Raw genomic sequence first — 20507 nt, 5'->3', positions numbered from 1 at the left:
TCACCCTCTGTGACAGACTCTGCACGGTTTGGTTTAGGGAGAACTCCCTTTAGACTCCCTTAGAAGGATTCAGAATTATGTGAATGCCTTGTTAAAGAGAAAAGTTTTAAGTCTAGATTTAAAGGTATCTATTGTGTCTGATTCTCGGACAACGGTTGGTAAATCATGCCAGAGCTTAGGGGCTAAGTAGGAAAAGGATCTTCCACCTTTAGACACTTTTGATATTATTTCATCCAAAATGTCTTTCTTTGTTCAGTCGAGAAGAAGTTATGTTTTTTGAGGAAAACATTCCAGGATTTTTCTCATTTTAATGAACTTTAATGGACCCCAACACTTAACAGTTTTAATGCAGTTTAAAATAGCAGTTTTAAAGGACTCTAAACGATACCGAACGAGGCATAAGGGTTTTATCTAGCGAAACGATTGTCATTTTTGACAAGAAAAATAAAAAATATGCACTTTTAAACCACAACTTCTCGCCTTTTCCGGTCCTGTGATCGACCTCACGTAATACGTCATCACGTCAAGAGGTCACGGATGACGTATCGAAAGTACGCCCCAGTGTTTACAAGTGTGGAGAAAGAGGACCGTTCCTACGTTGTTATATGTGGAATGATACTAATTTATGTCTTTGTGTCAGTATATTGATTAAAATGGTCCGCAAATGTGAGTTTCATATATGTAACATGTGACCTTTCCATTTCATTACGCAATTAATGGTTTAAAAGTGAATTTTTTTCTTGCCAAAAATGACAATTATTTCACTAGATAAGACCCTTATGCCTTGTTTGGGATTGTTTAGAGTCCTTTAAAGCTGCGTTGAAACTGCAATTTTAAACTGCATTAAAACTGTTAAGTATTGGGGTCCATTAAAGTCCATTAAAATGAGAAAAATCCTGGAAAGTTTTCCTCAAAAAACATAATTTCTTCTCGACTGAACCAAGAAAAACATCAACATTTTGGATGACATGGTGGTGAGTAAATTATCTGGATTTTTTTAAAGAAAATGGACTAAACCTTTAACCCAATCGAACCGTACCCGAATACGATTGCCCCCACTCCCCAGCTCGTCTGAACACACACTACATCTTATGATCTGTATCAGAGTATTACCAATTTTTTTGGTATTGTTATTTTTATAATGGCTGCTGATTTCACATGGGTTCAGCTTTTTCTCTGTTCTGCTCTTCTTCTTTTCCATTGGTTCAGTACATGATATTGGTTTGTTTGTTTTCAGGCTATGAAAGGAGAAAAAGGTATAGGTGCTGTAACTGTATCTGAAGGCATGGGGGAGGAGCTTACAGATGACACTTTCAGTAAGTAATTCTTTATTAGCACACATAGTTATGTTATTGGTGGGGCAGGTTAATCGGTTTAACTAATGTTTTAAAAGTTCATGATCTGGATTAATAAATGGACATTGTGTTAATTCAAAGCCATAACAATCTAATTTTTTATCTTCTTAGCAAATCAACTACCTGCAGGGATTATAACAGCTGATGGACAGCAGCAAAATGTTATGGTTTACACCACTTCATATCAGCAGGTATTACATTTTTTAAGATGTCAAATAAATCTTTGGTGTCCCCAGAGTATGTATGTGTAGTTCTAGCTCAAAATACCTTATAGATAATTTATTATAGCATTTGCACTTTGTAGCTGTGAGCAAAAATGTGCCGTGTTTGGATGTGTCCTTTTAAATGTAAATGAGCTGATCTCTGCACTTAAAGGCAGTATCGTGGTTGAATAGTGCAGATTAAGGGGTGTATTATCCCCTTCTGACATCACAAGGGGAGCCAGATATCAATGACTGTATTTTTCACATGCTTGCAGAGAATGGTTTACCAAAACTAAGTTACTTGGTTGATCTTTTTCACATTTTCTAGGTCGATAAAAGCACTGGGAACCCAATTATAACACTTAAACATTGAAAAAGTCTGATTTTCGTGATATGTCCCCTTTAATGTGATAAGCTTAGCTATACAAGTGTGAATTAGAGAGAAAGTTTCTAGGTCCAGGATCAGTTTCAGTGTGGTATAAATGTCTAAACAATTTTTAGGGCAATGAATAGCATTGTATGGGATTAGATTTAACAGGCTGTTGGTAAAGAGATTTTGTGTTTCATGTCACAGATCCCAGGTGTGCAACAGCTCCAGTTCTCCTGAAAACTCGCCGTCATGTGGAAACCAGCTATCTTTACAAATCAAACCTCTATGCTTCCACACACGACATGAGTGAAGGACATGAATGGTGGGGTCAAGTTCCCCCTGGACCCTTTTCTTGTGCACTCATAGGGTCAAAAAGCTGGACTTCTAAGTTGTTTGTTTAGCGTGTTTTTGTGTGTGGTCCGTGTGTTTATGCACACACATTTTCATTTTAAGTGACTCTGCCGAATGTTACTTTTTATTTTAATCACACAATTTATGCATTTAAATGGTGTAAGGGTTCTGAGGGGTTTTACGTTAACTCACTATTCAAGCAATAAAAATGAAAAAATGTGAATTTTCCAACATTTAATGGATAAAGTGGTTTGCTCCTTATTTTTTGTAGATAAAAATACCATGCTGCATGTCTTATTAATTTAATTTGATGTTAACACTTAAAATTAAAAACTTTTTGTAAGTAATTCACGTTTTGTGTACAGTTTTTATTTTTGTGTTCTCAAAAATCTTTTTTTTAAACTAGAATTTTAAACTTGAAATTGATTTAGTCTGACTCATGTTGAAGGGAAAAAATCCATATAAATGTCCTTTTAACATATTGCCCTTCAGAGGCAAAAGCCCTTAACTCTTTAGCATGTCCTAGGCCTAGTCTATACGGACACGGATATAACCAGAGTCCCCCCCCCCCCAAAAAAAAAATCATGTCCACACATGTTCAGTTTAAAAGAAATCTCCATCCTCATGAAAAAGCAAAAACACGCTAACAAGCGCTGTCAAGAGCATGCCACACCAGCAGGCGGTGATACAACCCAAATCGTAAAGTCACCTTGGCCAATCAGAGGCCTAACAAAAGTGCCATTGCAAGGCAAAAACCCCAGTTTTACTGTCTATAGACGTTTTCAGCAGTAACAACATAAACACGCGGCTTTCGTGGTCATCACGTAACTTCCGGTAAACTCTGCGAGGAATAAATAACAAAATTCCTTTAAAAGTAGTTTATTTATATAACAAGCAAAATAAACAACACGTAGATTACATAGGAACCCTAAACATTTGTTATTTTCGACGCGGTATTTGTTTAAGAGTTCAGTTTCAGCAACTAGTCAGATCATAAAACAAACAGAAACCGGAAGTGAAGTTCGGACCAGACGCTTATTGCTAATCGCACGTGCGCCCGATGCAACAGTCTATATGTCAACGCTGCAACCTCCGTTTCTTAAAATCCTCACCCTGGCAGGGGTTTTCAAAAATGTTCGTCTTCAGTGCCCTAATACTGCATTTTCGTGTGGACAGATGGCCAAACCGCTTAAAAAAAGTCACGGTTATAAAAAATACCCGTGTCCGTGTGGACTAGGCCCTAGAGATCATCTTGATGTCAGTCCTTGCAGTGTAGTGGCAAAAAGTCTTAGCTTGAATCTTCATAAGAAAAAATACTCAGGAGACAAAGGTTCCAGGTGCCAAACAAAAATGACCCGAGCCAAAAAAGTGAGACAATCCACACCCCTCAAAGAGGGGCTGAAAGATCATCTGCCCTCCCAACATCTGACTCCATTTTGATACACTTCTTATCTGAGATGACGTATACTCTTCTATTTGGTCTTGGTCTGCCACAATTAATTTATTTGTTTGATGTAGCAAAAGTGCAGCTGAATCCTTCCTCACATCTAAAATGATATATTCTGCTTACTGGTTCTCATGGCCTTGGCCTGGCTTGCAGAGATAGCTTATTATTAATATAGCAAAGTACAGCTGGACTTCTCAAATCTTAAAATGACGTACTCTGTTTATTATTTCAATTGGCCTTAGCTTTCCCTCACACAACTAGCTTATTGTTAATGTAGCGAAGTACAGCCGGATGACTTCACTAATCTAAAATGACTTAATCTTGTTTGTCGGTTGTTTCGACCTTGTTCCTTATAATAATTGTGGCGAGAACAATCGCGGCATAGTCGCAGGACGCACCTGGTCTCTTTTAATTAGGAAACTGAGAAAACGAAAGTTAACTAATCTAAAATGACGTCCTCTTGTTTATCGGTCGTTTCGACCTTTTCTCATAATAATCGTGGCAAGAACAATCGTGGCATAGTCGCAGGATCGCACCTGGGCTCTTTTAATTATGAAACGAAAGTTAACTGAGAAAACGAAAGTTTGACTAGGTGTCTTATAGCCTTGTGTAGAAACAATAGGCCTAATATAAAAGTAATACAGTATATGATCAGTAATATACCCAACAACAACTACTATAGCAGCACCGCATAAAGTCAAACAAGCCTATTGCCTTCAACATGGTTGTGGCTGGAAAAGATACAGAAACGGCCAAAATCATGTGAAATCTCACCAGATGAGCGCTGTTTTTATACTAATCCTACCCCCAAACCTAACCCTAAACCAGTAGTTCTCAAAGTAGGTGGCCCGAATATTATTAATAGTTGCATGCTGAAAAGTTTGAGAACCCTGCTGAAAAAAAAAACAATAAAACCATTACAGAAAATTCTAATGGTTTCCATTGAAATACCAATTGGAACCATTAGCTTTTACCATTAAAACCACTACACTGTAGTGTGTTTTGGGCTATATTCCATTAGAACCAATACATATTCCATTAGAACCAATACATACCATTAGAGACCAACAAAGACCAATACACTGTAGTGTGTTTTGGGCCATTTTCCATTAGAACCAATAAAATTCCCAATAAAACCAATAGAATTTCTGTAATGGTGTCTATTGTTTTTTTTAAGCAGGGAACCACTGCCCTAAACCCAACATCTCGTGAGATTTAGATCATAGAGGTTTCCCTTCTAGCTAAAACCCTTTAAGATTACTAACTTAGTTTTTTCAGGTGTTTTTGATTTTGGTTGGAGCTAAACTCTGCAGGACTGGTGCTCTCTAGGACAGTGGTTTTCAAACTGGGGGCCGCGAGTTGGTGCCAGGGGGGCACTGTACACAAGGGGGGCCGCACGCTGAAAAAGTTTGGGAACCACTGCTCTAGGACCTAGGCCTGCTCTAGCGAGTTAACACATTTTGTCTTTGTAGGGGTAGCATAGGATGTATTGAACAAAGCCGATCACACTGCATCAAGAACTGTTATTGGTTCCTGTTAGATACATTTTGTATTTCTTCCACTACGAAGTCTGTCAATGACCAGAAAAAAGAAGGGGACAGAGACACAGAGAAGTGCTTCTGTGTTAATTCTCAGCTATATATCAGTCAACTAACATTGACAACTGGACAACTGGAAACTCCTGTGTGGGTGTTAAGAAACAGAAGGCTTTCCACTAGTTCTCCTAAAATAAAATAGACGTACACTTTTTGGGTGTATGAGTACAAAGGTAGCTTAGCAAAACAAGAACTCTGTAGTTCCCTTACAGACATTACGCATGGTATTTCGCTGCAATGATTACTATTGGCAAAACCATGGTTTAACTGGAGTAACCATGTTTTTTGGGGGTTTAACTGTAGTAAAACCAAGGTTACTTTTCATAAGGGATGAGCCATATGTACAATAATATTTTACAATGCTTTAATAAAAAAAAACTGCTGCATCGCTTATGGCTTCAAGATTTGTAAACAGTTGCATAAACTGCTTTGACCAGCCTTATATTCACATAATTTTCTTGAAGACTCGTCATAACTTTTTATAAGTCAGATGAAAAAGTAGTTTGGCTTAATTTTGTAAATGGAAAATAAGATCTGCTACTTAGTTTATGCATTTGGCACCTTGGTCCTCAATAGATATATCAATTGGCATTTGTTAAATTGGTGATGAGAATTTTCCCTGTCTAGACTAGTACTTGTGGGAGGTCTGTGTTATCTACTTTCACAGGATCTTAGATGGGATGTGATAAGTATCAAAAGCAGACTGACATCACGTAAAGGTGCTAGCTCATGATTATTATCAGGAGGAGTATGTTACCAGCCATCTTGATGATTTTCGGAAAACTGCTTGACCTATGACGTGTGTACATTCATGTCGATCATACAATGATCCTATGGTTTAAAACCACCCCTAGCTTTATCCGTGTGTTTGTGGGCTTTTCATTTTTGTGTTTTTTATTTATTTATTCCTGTCCGATGTGATGGTGACATTTTATTGTTGTCTATTTTATAACCCAAGATGGGCCTTAATTACCCAACTTGAGATTTATGGCATAGGAGACAGGTCTAGGGAGTGAGTTTCAAGGGGAGGGGGGGGTTGTAATGTAGAAAATGTCTATCATTAATGCAAGTAATATTCTCTAAATTATTGGTCTCCAACATAGGCCTATATATAATAAAAAGATATAGGGAAGGTTTCTCGGACAGGGATTAGACTAGTCGTAGACTAAAATAAATGTAAGAGCTGTCCAAACTGAAAACATATTGCACTGACATATCTTAAAAATACATCAGTGCCTTTGTTTTGCCTGAAAATGCACTCCAGTAATATTTTTAGTAAGGCATGTTTGTTAAAACTAGTTATATTTTCTAATAAAACTAAAGACTAGTCCTGGCTTAAGCTAATCTTTGTCTGGAAAACCACCCCATAGATTTTGGACAGTTTAGTGGGTTTAGCTCATGTCTATTATAATTGACACCCTTTCTCATCCATTAATCAAATTCAGAAGGTACTTAAAGGTTTAAAAGCAGGCACGATGAAATCAATAAACAAATAAATAAATAAAGTTTTTATGCTTTTTGTCTTGTTTGTTTGTTTTTTCTAGATCCTTTATTATTTTTATTCAGTCATCATTTATCATGTGTGTACTGAAGACTTCCATCAAGTCCATGTGTGTTGGCAATTAAACTGATGTTGACTGATAACTTTCACGTTTCGTTCAATCAGTCGCACACAGTGTTGCCAGATCCACTCAATATAAGGTCTACTGCAGTAAATCGGTGCCGGTTAAAGTAAACCACTGTACCAAAACAAACAAATTATGTGTGAAAGTAAAATACAATGCATTGTAAAAAAAAATTCTTTTTGAGGTACATACAGGATTTGTATGTCTATGTTGACATATTTTATGTTTTTGTGAATGATGTTGTGAGAGGGGTGCTGAGAAGAAACATATGGAGCAATATTGCTCACAAAACAAATTTCTGCAGTCACAAACTTATTTACCTACAAAAGTTATCTTGTATTAATGTTCGTTATTATTGTGTTATTGTATGTTTCTTGTTTTATGTATAATGTATGGCAATGCTATAAGCACACACACAATCATGCCAATCAAGTTTCTTTAAATTAAAAACTGAGAAACAAAGAAATCAAAGTGTGGAACAAAAGTTGACCTGGCAACACATTAAACACAAGCAGCTGTAACTGTCCCGCCCCTCAGCTCAGCTATGCTATGGGCTTGAGAAGTTTTGATAAGATCCGTCTGCACGTTTTTAACGCCACACGTGTGACGAGCAGTTTTCAACGACAGCAGACGAGTTAAATGCTTTAAATACAAACAGAAGAGAGTTTATATGCACACGCGTTCAGTAAGTAATCCATTTTTTCCACATTAGTGTTCGTCTTTGTTTTGGATGTGTTGTTAGCGAAGCGATGCGTCCTGACTGCAGAATTGTTCTAGAAGTTGTTCTCAACCAAACGTTTTTCGTTTAAGTTACATACGGAAATCTCATGTGTAAGTTACAAAACTTCTCGATATTTCATTCACGATTTTCGTTGGAGAGCGTATAAAGTGATGTATGTCCATTTGATGTTTGTTTTACTTTACAGTAACGTTAGTTGTTGGTCGGTTAGAAATAACCGTTACGCAATGCACCGCAGTCTTACTTTATTATTACCTTGCTAATAAACGTTACTAAATACATTGTGGGATCGATTCGCAGGGGATACATGAGTACACTGAATGCACTAAGTCAATTTAACTTTAGTCTGTTAAGTGCATAAATGTAAATGTCGAAATGTGCAATTGTAAACGATAATGTGTTTTCTCAAGTAATTTGTATACAAGTGTACAGACGGTTTCAGCGGCAACATCGTAAACAAACGGCTTTTGTAATCTAAACTTGACTTCCGGTAGACTTCTGCATTAAATAACAACAACCGAGCCCCTCTAGAGTAATGTCAGATTATTACTAATAACAAGCAAAATAAATAACCAGCACCTTACCTTAGTTTAAATCATAACTAAAGCACATCAACCATTACATTACGCTAATATTACTGGGTAACATTTACTGTGCGTTCACACCGCCACCGGCGAGAGCGTCAAAGTGGCCGGAAGTCATTCATTTTCAATGAGAGCTGGCGACAAGTTGGTGTGAGCAGCAAGGAGAGTTGAAATCAGCTCAACTTTATGGTAATGAAGGTAATCAATCTGAAGGCGGAAACCCATAGAAGTATTTTGCTTGAGAGAAGTCCAGAGAATGTATTGGCGCGTCAGAGCGTCCACTACAATTTTTTTCTAGCGTCGTTGGCAGGGCAGCCAGAGCATTTTTTTACGCTCTTGCCGGCGCTGGTGTGAACGTACCGTCTCAGTGCGCCCACCGGCGATAGCGTCAAAATGCGCTCTGGCTGCCCTGCCAGTGACGCTGTAGAAAAAGAGTAGTGGACGTCTGAAGCGCATATGCATTCCCTGGAATGGGTTTCCGCCTTTCAAATGGTCGCAGCCAAACCACGTCATAAATCATTACCATAAAGTTGAACTGATTTCAACTTTCCTCCAAGTCACACCATTAAAGAGGTGATGCGCTGTGACGCTGCTCGCCGCCGGGCACTTTAACGCTCTCGCTGGCAGTGGTTTGAATGCACAGTCGTGTATGTAGGGATGTTCATATTAACTGGTTAACCATTAACTGAAGGTAAGAATTTAAAAATATTTAAAGGACACGTTCGGTATTTTACACTTAAAGCCCTGTTTTCAGTTATGATGAAATAGAAAGGTTTTGACTGAGGTTTGGACATATGGTGCTGGCCCAGGAATTTTTGGTTTCTGTGGTATCACCCCACCCTCACGGTGGCTGCGTAGGTGCACTGGAACGGTCCTTCCTAAAATGCATTAAACTTTCGTTTACAAAGACCTGAAGCTTACCGAGTGGTCAGGGTTGTTCACTGATATGCTCGCACAAAAATCGCTGCAAAAGACACTTTCCAACAGGTTTTATCGTAGTTTTTGTCCAACTCCATTGACTTGTATTAGATGTGCTGTGAGGTACGGTATTACTTCACCGCCGGGAACGGAAATTGAGTTGTTTGTATTTTTGCAATTTGCAAATGTGGATTATCGCCCCAACTGGGCTGGAGTGTCTATTATTCAAGCTCTCAACGGAAGAATGTACAGGTGTGAGGCTTTGGGAAAATAGGTCAACAAGTTTACAACGAATGCTAAAACACCTGTTGGAAAGCATCTTTTGCAGCGTTTTTTGTGTGAGCATATCAGTGAACACCCCTGACCACTCGGTGAGTTTCACGTCTTTGTAAATGAAAGTCTAATGCATTTTAGGAAGGATTGTTCCAGTGCACCTATACAGCCATTGTGAGGTTGGGGTAAAATACCGAACTTGTCCTTTAATGCACGGTGCCTGCAGACATTGCGCCACTTCTATTATTAAGATTTGAATGGCCTGTAAATGACGGTCTGTTAAAATAATCATCTGTATGAGAAATCATTTGTACTGCATATGTCCATGCTTTTACATGGTCTGTAATTAGTATTTTTTTGTAACTTATCCATTTAAATTATATTAAGTTCTGCATAATTAAGGGTCTGGCCATTTCAGTGATGGTTGAATAGCCACTGCAGTCACTAAAGTCGAGCTAGGCTGAGATGTTTCAGCAACCAGCCACCTCCGCTTCACCCACATCCCGCCTCTTTACCCATTTTCGGGTATTGGGTGTAACGATACACCAATGGCGCGGTTCGGATCGGTTTACAGTTTGGAGCCACGGTTTGCTGTGGGGGTAGGGTTCATGTCTTTTCAGTAGCAATGCTAAGGAACAATAGATTAACTTAACAACAAAAAATTGACTTTTTTAATAAACTTTGGCTTTACATTTTTAGTGCCAGAGTAAACAAAAATATGAAATAAATAAATACCTCCAATGTAGACTAGTCAGAATAAAACATTTATCTCTCTAAAATGAGATAACTCCGATGGGGGGGCATCACTTATCCGTCATTTCATGTTTTAATGAGGATAATAATTGTTTCGTTCATGTTCATTTCTAATAATGAACTTACAAGACGAGCATACAAGTTAAAATGTGTTTATTTGTGAAGAGAACAGATACAGACACCGTGCATCACTTCACGTGTTTAACATCATGAAACGGATAAATTAATGATTTTTTTCTTGCCGTTACAGCAGAGGCGGTAAAACACGCAAACTCTTTGCTAAAGGGGCAAATATGAACAAATTAAATCACAAAACACTATTGTGATTTAAATGGCAACAAACGTGTAGAAATTGTCATTCGATTTTGTGTTTTTTCACCTCAGATAGATAATGTCTTGTTACATTTTTATTTATGTTCTGGAGAATGATCTCGCGCTCTTCCATTACCCTTCAGTTAACCCGATCTGACAGGCACACAAGCACACACACAAACAGTTGTGAAATAGTTAAAACAGATTGTGTGTGCTTTGTCTACGACACATTCCATTCCTGTACTCCACTGGAAAACCAAAATATTCCCACACAAGAGATTTAAATGTGTCCAGGGGATCTGCAATCTCAGATGGAGCAGCCATCCTGCGTATAGTAGGGATGCAACAAGGCATACAGTTAGTCAATGGTTCAATACATACCTCGGTTGTTTATCCACGGTTTTCGGTTCAGTTCTGGTGACTTGGCCTATTAAAGTGTTTTTAAATTATTAACAGGAACAGTGAGATGCTTAGAAGCAAAAAAATGGTTTTAATTGCACTTCTCTTTATTTTATCTAAATGCAAAAAATCATCGGTCAAATTTCTAGTGTATTGATCAAATAATATAAGATATAATTAAAGATATATAAAAAATGATATCCCTTACAAACTGGGGAAAATGTGAAAATCGTACATTTTTAAAATAAATAAACGCATGTTAACATAAATTGGCCATTTTATATACCTGTACTTAGGGATGCACGATAACTTTGCACCTCGTTAGTTAAGCCAGTTCCTTGACTAGTAGTAAATCGCCGTCACCTGCTTTTCAGATGGAGCAGTGTTAATGACACAAAGCCGTATTTCACTGGCAAGCTGGGCCATATCGCATACATATCGCATGCGATACGTCCGTGATAATTGATGCGAAATTGCCCCGATTGTCAGCGAACCACGGCTTTGTATAGTAAATGCCGCTCCATCTGAAAGCAGGTAATGTCCATTTACTTCTAATCATGGAACCGGCTTCACTGACGAGATGCGCAATGACAATCGTGCATCCCTAAGTACAGGTATTATTATTGCATCTTTACATTGATGTTGTTTGTAATCTACTCACGAAAATAATTATTCCACACCACAGATTTAAAAGACACTCTTTTTGATGTCTGGCTTCTCTGCTCACCATGCCCTGTGTGTGCGAATGAAATCTGCCACCAGCATAGCAAGCAAAGTAGCTAGCGCACAGTGACTGGATATCAACTCGCTGGTGTTTATATATCCCAGTAACACAGTACACAGCACACAGTAACCGAAGTGCAGGGAATATAAAACTGACACATTTGTATGGATAAACCGAACAACTGCAATTCACATGCGCGTATTGGACTGTGGTGGTCGAATCCGAATGTTCAATAATGAGAATTGTGGCACCCTGGTATACAGTAACGATTGTGACGCTTATGCGCTTGGAAAAACATAACTTTGGTATGTAATATTTAGAACAGCATTTAAAAAGCTCTTATTAGTCGTTACTAATACAATTTAATCAAATGTATGCAAATAAAATGTAGCTTAAATTAAGATTAGTTAGTCAGAGATAAGTGACATTAACCTCAACGATGGGCAGCAGGAGGTGTGAGAGTAATGCGGCATGCCACAAGAGTTCGCGATTTGTATCATGGGTGGTGTATCGTGATCATTTGGTTTGTAATATTGTTATACCCCTAGTGCGCAGTGTCGCGCAGCCTAGATGGCAATGGCAGGCACTGCCTACAATTGGCTTTAAAAATGATCCATGCTCGCTGTCTCCCCTTTTCTTTTGAAAACCAAAACATTTCTATTTTCCAAAAGGTATTTATTTCAGAGGTCAGTTGAGTTTCTAGCCAGACCGATAAACAAACACAAACCGGAAGTTGACATCGGGCCAGACGTGTAACCCTGGCAATGCACATGCTTCCGATGAAACCATCTATACAGATTGTAAGTTGTAGATGTGTACATTTTGCGATATTAAACAATAAAGCAAAAATTTAGTACCTTAAAGCAGTGGTTCTTTTTTTGGCGCGTCGTCCCCGTTTTATGTACAGTGCAGCCCCCATAGAAAACTTTTAATTAAAAATTTAAAATTAAACAAAATATTAAATAATTCAATGTAGTGCTGTTTGTTAGTATCCTTGTTTTTCTAAAGTTTAATTACACAGATTTGATGATAAATTCATGAATTGTTATTCATTAAACCTGGAACCATCTCAGGGCCCCCTAATTTGAAAACCACTGCCCTAAAGTGTTCAGGGCCTGGGGATAGAATTTGACAGGATATAAATGGACATCTGGGATGGTTGATTATCACAGAGCCTGAAGGTACATTTAGCTATCTATTGACAATGTCTATGTGGATAATGTGTTTTACCATAACCACGCAAACACATTGTATTATACCAAATACACAAAATAACATTGACTCCTTTAACATTATTCTTAAAGAGAAGTTTCATTTTCAAAAGTGACATTAAAGTTTACTGTATGAAATAAAGCCAAGCAAGTCCTTCAGATACAACTTAAACCAATTGCCGTCTGTCTCTTGCGTCCAGCTATTTAAGGCTAGTTTGCACCATGGACTGTAAAAAAAGATGGACGTAGTCTCCGTGACGTCACCCATTGGTTTCTGAAGATCGTAGTAGGTGTTGCCTACCGTCGACATTTTGGCCTCGCGTCATCGCGCATCACTCGCAGATATCCGAGAATGGGTAATAAGGTGGGATGTGGGTAAAGCTGAGGTGCCTGGTTTCCGAAATCACACCTATATAATAAAATTAATGGGGTGAATGCACGCACCGATTCCAGAAAATTATTGGCCGTGTGGCATGGCAGCCTGAACATGCCAATAATTTTTTTTTAAATACTTTACTTTTTATATTAAAAGAATAATTATATACCTGATGTTTCTGATCTCCAGGTTATATTTGTATCATTGTATCAAAGCTTTTAAACAAAGAACTGACTTAATTTGATCTCTTTTTAACAGGGATGTGATATTTCATTTGAAGACAAGTGACCATTTTGCGGAATGCAAGCAAATTCTCAGCACCCAGGACAATGGCAAAATTTGCATGGCAGTGGGGACGCATCTGGAGATGGGACATTTAGTAATCCAGAACAAAACTATTACCAGAAATGCTTACAACCTCACTCTGCGAACCATCCATTTCCAGGACAAATCACCCCTGGAAATTACTTGGCACAATTCTCTTGTACAATTCTACAGACGACTGCTGAAAAAACTGTGACTATCGGTCAATCTACCAATGAAATGAAGCCATCACAGGAGAATAATTTCAATTCAAAATGCACACAGCCAACAGGACAACAGAACTCTCAAGTTGTTCTGTGGAACGTGCCCAATAGTGTCCAGATATTCGTACCTGTTAACAACATAAGCATGCAGGAAACCATTAATGTTGCATCCCACAATAATGGACAAAACATTTTACATTTTGCCTCGAGACAAGAAACTTTCAGCAGTAATAGCCGTGCATATATGCAACAACAAACTACCTCTTTGCCAGCTGGGACAAATAATTCGCAACAGTTTAATGCAAAAACAGTTATTAACCATAGGGATCTTAACGATACCCGAAGAGATATGAGCCCCCGTATTATGCCTCAAAGGGAACAACGTGCCATTGCAGCAAAAAATTTGCCAAAAAGCCACTTGAAAGAAGGGATGCCCTTGCCGTCGGATTCGAAATATTGCCTCCCAACTGAAAATACACCTCATGGACACGATAGTTCCTTTGGTGGACACATTTCTCATAGAATAAGAACTGACAGCTCATCGACCCATGATAACCTACAAGCACTTTCTTCATGGAACTTATTCCATCAGAACAACACAAATAAAGCTGTTGCTGTTGTTACACCATTATCTCCAATAGAAATGGCATCCATTTTAAATGTACCCAAAAAATCTGCTCAAGTTTTTGATGGAAGATCTATGCCAGGGAGTGTGCACCATCGACCAAATATTTCACATCCACTGGAGGTCAACGCTTATGGCCTGACAATGGAAGAACCAAATAACCCACCAAGCAAGCATCAACAACCAATGTCAGGAGAGCTAACACATAATAGTGAAGCTAGACCCAAAAGTTCTGTTTCGACCCATGAATCAACTAACTGCCAAAGTAACCATGCAAGCTCGCCCAAGCTTAACAGTGCGGATGGAGAGCAAAGTAAGCCGGCATCAGTTCGAACACAAAACGAAGCCAGTGAGAATATTCCTAATAATAACCATACGGTGACTGACAAGAAAACGAACACAGGGAGAAGTGTCAGGTACTCCACAATTCCTGTAATTGAATGGCCATTAGAAAAGTTGCATGTGTTGATAAATTTTGTTCAGCAAGTAGAAGATGGTCAACAGAAAAACGTCAATAAATATGAGCCTGGAAAGGAGATTCTGAAGCTTTATTGGAATGGAGATGTTCAGAAGTTCCACAACGTAGTAGATACTGGAATTTATCAAAACGTATTAGAAGAAGTCTACAGTTACTGTCCGAGCAAAGATGATGTGATACTGAGGCAAATTAAAACCGATGCACGTAACCAAGTTGCAGAGGATTTTCATGTTTTGAAACACAACGAAGATCCACCAAAGATGGAATACAAGTCATCTTGGTTGAATCTGAATGAGAAACTTGATGACATTGACAGGGAACGTGGTTATTCTTGGTACTATAGATCTATTTATGGTACTTTCCAAGAGAAGATTCATGAAGAAAATTCTGAATGTAAATTGCAACGCAAATCGCTAGGCAGTCCTTATGAGCCGTCGCCAACAACGCACCAATGCCCAACCAAAACTGTGAATGTACCAGAAGATGGACAAAGTGTCTTGAATTTAACGCAGAAAAGCTTGTACAATGAAAGTCGTAATGAAAACTGGCTTGCCTCCTGTAATGAGCAATCTGTAACTGGAATTGATGATAACCACTTAGCAAAGCTACCTGAGAAACAAACCAACTGTCAATCAAATATGGGATCAACCAGGCACACAAGTTCACCAGAGCTTAATCCTATGGTTGTGGAGCAACCAAAGTTTTCAGCATCCTCTCAAAATGCATCAGATAAAATAATGACTAGTAGTGACATTGCAGTTGCAGATAAAAGTATAAATGAAATTGTGTCAAAATCTGGCGAAGAAGTTGCTGTTGCAGGAATTGACCAAATGGACACATCAGCTTCTATTGAGATTAATGCTTCTCCAAATGAAACTTCTGTCAGCTCAACAACAGTGCATTGTTTAGATGGTGACTCGAAGAAAGTCAATGCTTCACCCAAAGAGTTAAAGCCATCTTGTTTGAACACACCACAAGAACTTAATACAACATCAAGTGAAGAGCAAATAACCTTAGAGGGTATTGAAGAGAAGGCACATGCATTTCAAACCACACTACCAGATGGCTCTGATACACCTTCAGTAACGGAGAATGACCAGTACATGACGGAAACCGTGTGCGATGTACCAGCAGAAGAACAAGGATACCTGAAGGTAAAGGAGAACTCTGACAATGAGAGTCATGGGTTATTACAGGAAATGATTGAGACTGATAACTGCTCACTGAAGACTAATAGTGTGGCTACAGAATCGAATACTGTAAGTTCACTAAAGGGTATAACAAATCTGTTGAGGACATTGGACAAATGTGATGTTTCTTTAAGAATTTATGAGCACCAAGTTGGAAAAAATGAACTTTTAAGAAGATTAAGTCAACAGCCAACTAGACCATCAGGGATGCCAGTGCTTAATGACAGATTTTGTAAAGGAGCCGGAGGCAGAGGTCCAATGTTAAACAATAATTTGTCTGTCCAAAGTGACATTACAAGCTCACCAAGGCTCAGTCCTATGGTTAAAGAACATCAGGCAGTTATGGCAAATAAATGTCATGAAAAAATTACTAGCAGTGAAAGGGATCAAACAACTTTACCAAATGCCCCATTAAGAACTGACCCTGACCTTCAACCAAATACTGGAAACCCACTGACAGGCATGGAAACTATTGTGAGTGCATTAAAAAAACGTGATGCTTTATTGAAAAGACATCACCAACCATTTAGAAAGCAAGGCATTTCGAAAAGAAGTCATGAACAGTCGGACAAAACTCCTGGGTTGACGGAGTCAGCCATCCAAAGGGACCGCATCAGCTCAGCAAAACTTAATTCTGTTGTCGCAGAACAACATCAGTTCCAAAATGAATGTAATGATGAAATGCTTGAAAATGCTGAAATTGCGACTTGTGAAACTGTGCCTAAGCTTGACAACGTAGATGCTTCAGGCTCCATTAAAATTAACGTTCTCCCATATGAGGTAGCTAAACGGTGCTTTGCTGGTGAGATGATGGAAGATTTACAAGAAGCTGTTAGAATGAGTGAGTCGTCAAGGTTGAATTCTAGTGAGAAATGTGATGACACTGAGAACAACGAAAAATCACATGCCTTGTCAAAGTCATTTTGTGATGCACAGGAAGAACAGCTCGTGGGGAGTTTGGAAGACAACTCAAGGAATTCAATTCATGCAGCACGAAACGCATTTCAAGATGTCCCTTTAAAGCCATCACAACAAGAGTCAGGAACGGCAAGGTTAGAGGATGGTTTTTGTAATGGCATCGGAGACAAAATTCACCTGTTAACTGATGAATTAAGCAGCCAAAATGACTTTACAAGCCCATCAAAACTTAATCCTGAGGTTGAAGGACAACATACATTTGAGGCATCACCTCGTGTGCTAAATAAATTTAATGGCAAAACGCCTAATGATGACCGTGCAGTCACGGATGAAAATCTGATTGTGCCATCACCTAGTACAGAAGTTGATGAAGTTGTAGCAGAGTTTGAGGAGATTGATGCTTTTGCCTCCATTAAGATTAATGTTCTCCCACATGAAGTAGCAGAAAAATGGTTTGCTGGTGATACTATAGAAAATGAGGATATTGCTGTACATTTTCCTAGTAAGGAACACAATGATGACCAGGTAGAAGTTGAAGTCCTGGACTACCATGATGAGCAGGCTGATCCAATTGAGGTCCTGGATGTTGAGATCCTGGATGTCAGGTCTGAAAAAGAAGTGCACAGTAAAAATGTGAAGCCCAAAGAGAGGAATAATCAAAGTGGTGCTGATGTAAAGTTGGAGTCTTTTTGTTGTCTTACTAAATGGTTTCATGCTTTAAAACACGAAGAAGGCTCATTCTGCATGTGCCAGGTAAAAACAGACTTGAATGAACAAGAGATAAAAGTTCAGGCCCATGACACAAGTTTTAAGTTGCAGAAAAATGAAGAAGACTGTGTCGATGTCTTCTCTGATAATTTTAAATCAATGGAACTAAAACCAATCACTCAGACCAATGATGAAAATGCATCTGAATGCACAGAAACAAAAACCTTATTGATTTCACACATGGACATGCCAGGCAAGTCTGCTGAGGCTGTTGACACGCCACCTCCCGATGTCAAGAAGAGGCCGGTCACGCCACCTCCCGATGTCAAGAGGAGGCAGGACACACTTCCCGATATCAAGAGGAGGCCCGACACCCCACCACTCACTGTCCAGAGGAGGCCGGACACGCCACCTTCCGATGTCAAGAAGAGGCCCGACACCCCACCCCTCGCCGTCAAGAGGAGGCCCGACACCCCACCCCTCGCCGTCAAGAGGAGGCCCGACACCCCACCCCTCGCCGTCACGAGGAGGCCCGACACCCCACCCCTCGCCGTCAAGAGGAGGCCCGACACCCCACCCCTCGCCGTCAAGAGGAGGCCCGACACCCCACCCCTCGCCGTACAGAGGAGGCCCGACACCCCACCCCCCGCCGCCCAGAGGAGGCCCGACACCCCACCCCTCGCCGTACAGAGGAGGCCCGACACCCCACCCCTCGCCGTACAGATGAGGCCCGACACCCCACCCCTCGCCGTCAAGAGGAGGCCCGACACCCCACCCCTCGCCGTCAAGAGGAGGCCCGACACCCCACCCCTCGCCGTCAAGAGGAGGCCCGACACCCCACCCCTCGCCGTCAAGAGGAGGCCCGACACCCCACCCCTCGCCGTCAAGAGGAGGCCCGACACCCCACCTCTCGACGTCAAGAGGAGGCCCGAGACCCCACCCCTCGCCGTCCAGAGGAAGCCCGACACCCCACCCCTCGCTGTCCAGAGGAAGCCCGACACCCCACCTCTCGATGTTAAGAGGAGGTCTGAAACTGTATGTCTTTCACTGTATGGGTCATCTTCTAAAAGACAAGAAGTCCGAAATAAAAGATATATAAACGGTTGTGAAGAACCCCCCAAAACCCTTGAAATAACTATTAGTCGTCATGAGATAAGTGAAGGAAGAACATCAAAAAAGCGAAAATGGGTAGAGTCAATTGAAAATGAAGATGCTTTGGATACAAGGCGAAAAGAAATGAGGTTGTCTCTTAAAAGCTGTGATCAGAGGAGAATGTCTCTGTTACATGAAGTAACTCCAATAGGACCTTCTGAAGTTACCAAAGAAAATGCACTTTCATCTACAGTATCCAGAAAACCCCAAAATCCAAGTTATAATTCAAGGAGTGGCTTTTATTTAGCAGCTATAAAGAAGCGAAAGAAAAAAAACTTTGGTACACGACAGATTTCTATGAATAACTTTATTATCAGAAGGAAGACTGTGCTATCTAAATCTTTACAGTCACCTGAACCTACAATAAAAAGTAAATATGAATTGGGGAACCCTGCTTTGATGCCATTACAAGAAGGTTCTGAATTGGAATTCAAAGTATTACCTTCAACTTTTAACTTTGAAGATGGAAGAAAACCCGGCTGTGTTTTGGATCAAGCAGACTCATCCTCAAATACAAAAAATGGTAAAATGTTTTATTAAACTTATTTTGTATGAGTATGCATGGCTTTCTGTATCTATAGTACAATTTGTACATAATGTATTAACCCCACCTTTTAAATTTTTTTTTTTTTTTTTAGAAATATCTCACTCCAAGAATAAAAAAGCAAAAGGACTGAAGACCACCAATGCTCCAACACCAGGTACTGGACACAAAACAATTCACCTAAATCCTGTCATTCTGTAGCACATTTAAAATGGTTTTGATCTGTTTGTCTGCAGGAACTTGGTGTCTCAGCCCTTTGAAGACCAAGCACGTCCAGTCCACAGATGTCTCTGGCTCCTCATGTACCATCTTTCAAGAGTTTAAGAAGAAATATCATGAAAGAAAGGGGGAAATGGTTCCCACACAAAACTTGAATTCCAATTAATAAAATTAAAATCCTTTACTGAACTTGCATTACTATTAAAATGTAAATATTTCAGATCTGTTTAACATTTTCAGATGTTATTTTCTGTGAAATGTCATCTAACTCAACACAGGCAACATGGATGCACACATTTTTACTGTGTTTTATAAAGACTTAAAGAATTGTTTATTTATAAATGCATGCATTTGCACAATGATGACAAACAGCTGCTGGTATCCAAGTCCTCTGGTTTATGTGTAAGAATATACATTTTATAATTCTTTCATTGTTTGAAAGAAATGTTTGTTAGTCAAAGACATTTTTTCGGTATATATTCAGGTAATTTTATCCTGATTTATTTGCCTGTAAAATTTGACACTGTCAAATATTATTTTTAACATTGTGTTTGTTATTAAAATAAACGTTTTGGTATATAATTTTGCTGTTTGTAAACCACCGTCTAGTTACTTTATTCTAAATAGTACAGAGGTAGAATATCCATCAGTCAGTGACGTCAGAGAATAGTGTAATGTTTTAACGGCAAGTGCACTGAGGCAAAAATTAGATCATTTCCAAATTATTGTTTATATTAGTTTAAAAAAAATAGTATTTTATTTAGTATTAAAATACTTAACATTTTCTCCAAATGTATCACTACAATTCAATCTGTATCAGATTTACATAAGCATCGTAAAAATAAATTATAAAATATTATTATCCACATTAGTAGTAATATTTCAAACAGTTGACAGCTTAAACAATTCTA

General features: G+C 39.1%; 2 protein-coding genes across 4 annotated transcripts in view; both read left to right on the top strand.

Moving 5' to 3' along the window:
* The window catches only part of nfybb (nuclear transcription factor Y, beta b), a 9812-nt gene extending 7186 nt beyond the window's left edge, over positions 1-2626 (top strand). For both annotated transcript variants that reach the window (XM_055191606.2, XM_055191607.2), the window contains exons 5-7: positions 1238-1316; positions 1467-1546; positions 2133-2626. In XM_055191606.2, coding sequence (XP_055047581.1) covers positions 1238-1316; positions 1467-1546; positions 2133-2165 — 192 coding nt within the window. In that variant the 3' untranslated portion in view covers positions 2166-2626. The remainder of the gene's footprint in view (positions 1-1237; positions 1317-1466; positions 1547-2132) is intronic.
* Positions 2627-7494: 4868 nt separating this feature from the next.
* Positions 7495-19827, top strand: LOC129433461 (uncharacterized). 2 transcript variants are annotated; one of them, XM_055192110.2, is made up of 4 exons: positions 7495-7631; positions 13494-19356; positions 19472-19534; positions 19614-19827. In XM_055192110.2, exons 2-4 carry the CDS (start codon positions 13536-13538, stop codon positions 19760-19762), a joined length of 6033 nt encoding a protein of 2010 aa, XP_055048085.2. In that variant the 5' UTR covers positions 7495-7631; positions 13494-13535; the 3' UTR covers positions 19763-19827. The 2 variants fall into 2 exon arrangements, with proteins under 2 accessions (XP_055048085.2, XP_055048086.2); XM_055192111.2 differs by lacking the exon at positions 7495-7631 and adding an exon at positions 7646-7777.
* Positions 19828-20507: the final 680 nt, after the last annotated feature.

The sequence above is a fragment of the Misgurnus anguillicaudatus genome, chromosome 6, assembly GCF_027580225.2.
Source record: "Misgurnus anguillicaudatus chromosome 6, ASM2758022v2, whole genome shotgun sequence".
Taxonomy (NCBI): Eukaryota; Metazoa; Chordata; class Actinopteri; order Cypriniformes; family Cobitidae; genus Misgurnus; species Misgurnus anguillicaudatus.
The sequence above is the reverse complement of the archived record's forward strand: the minus strand, read 5'-3'. Positions and strand labels throughout refer to the sequence as shown.

Coding starts and splice junctions, on each gene's coding strand:
- LOC129433461 (XM_055192110.2), top strand. CDS start 13,536: ATGCAAGCAAATTCTCAGCACCCAGGACAATGGCAAAATTTGCATGGC. Junction 19,357..19,471: donor ATCCTCAAATACAAAAAATG/GTAAAATGTTTT, acceptor TTTTTTTTTTAG/AAATATCTCACTCCAAGAAT. Junction 19,535..19,613: donor CACCAATGCTCCAACACCAG/GTACTGGACACA, acceptor GTTTGTCTGCAG/GAACTTGGTGTCTCAGCCCT.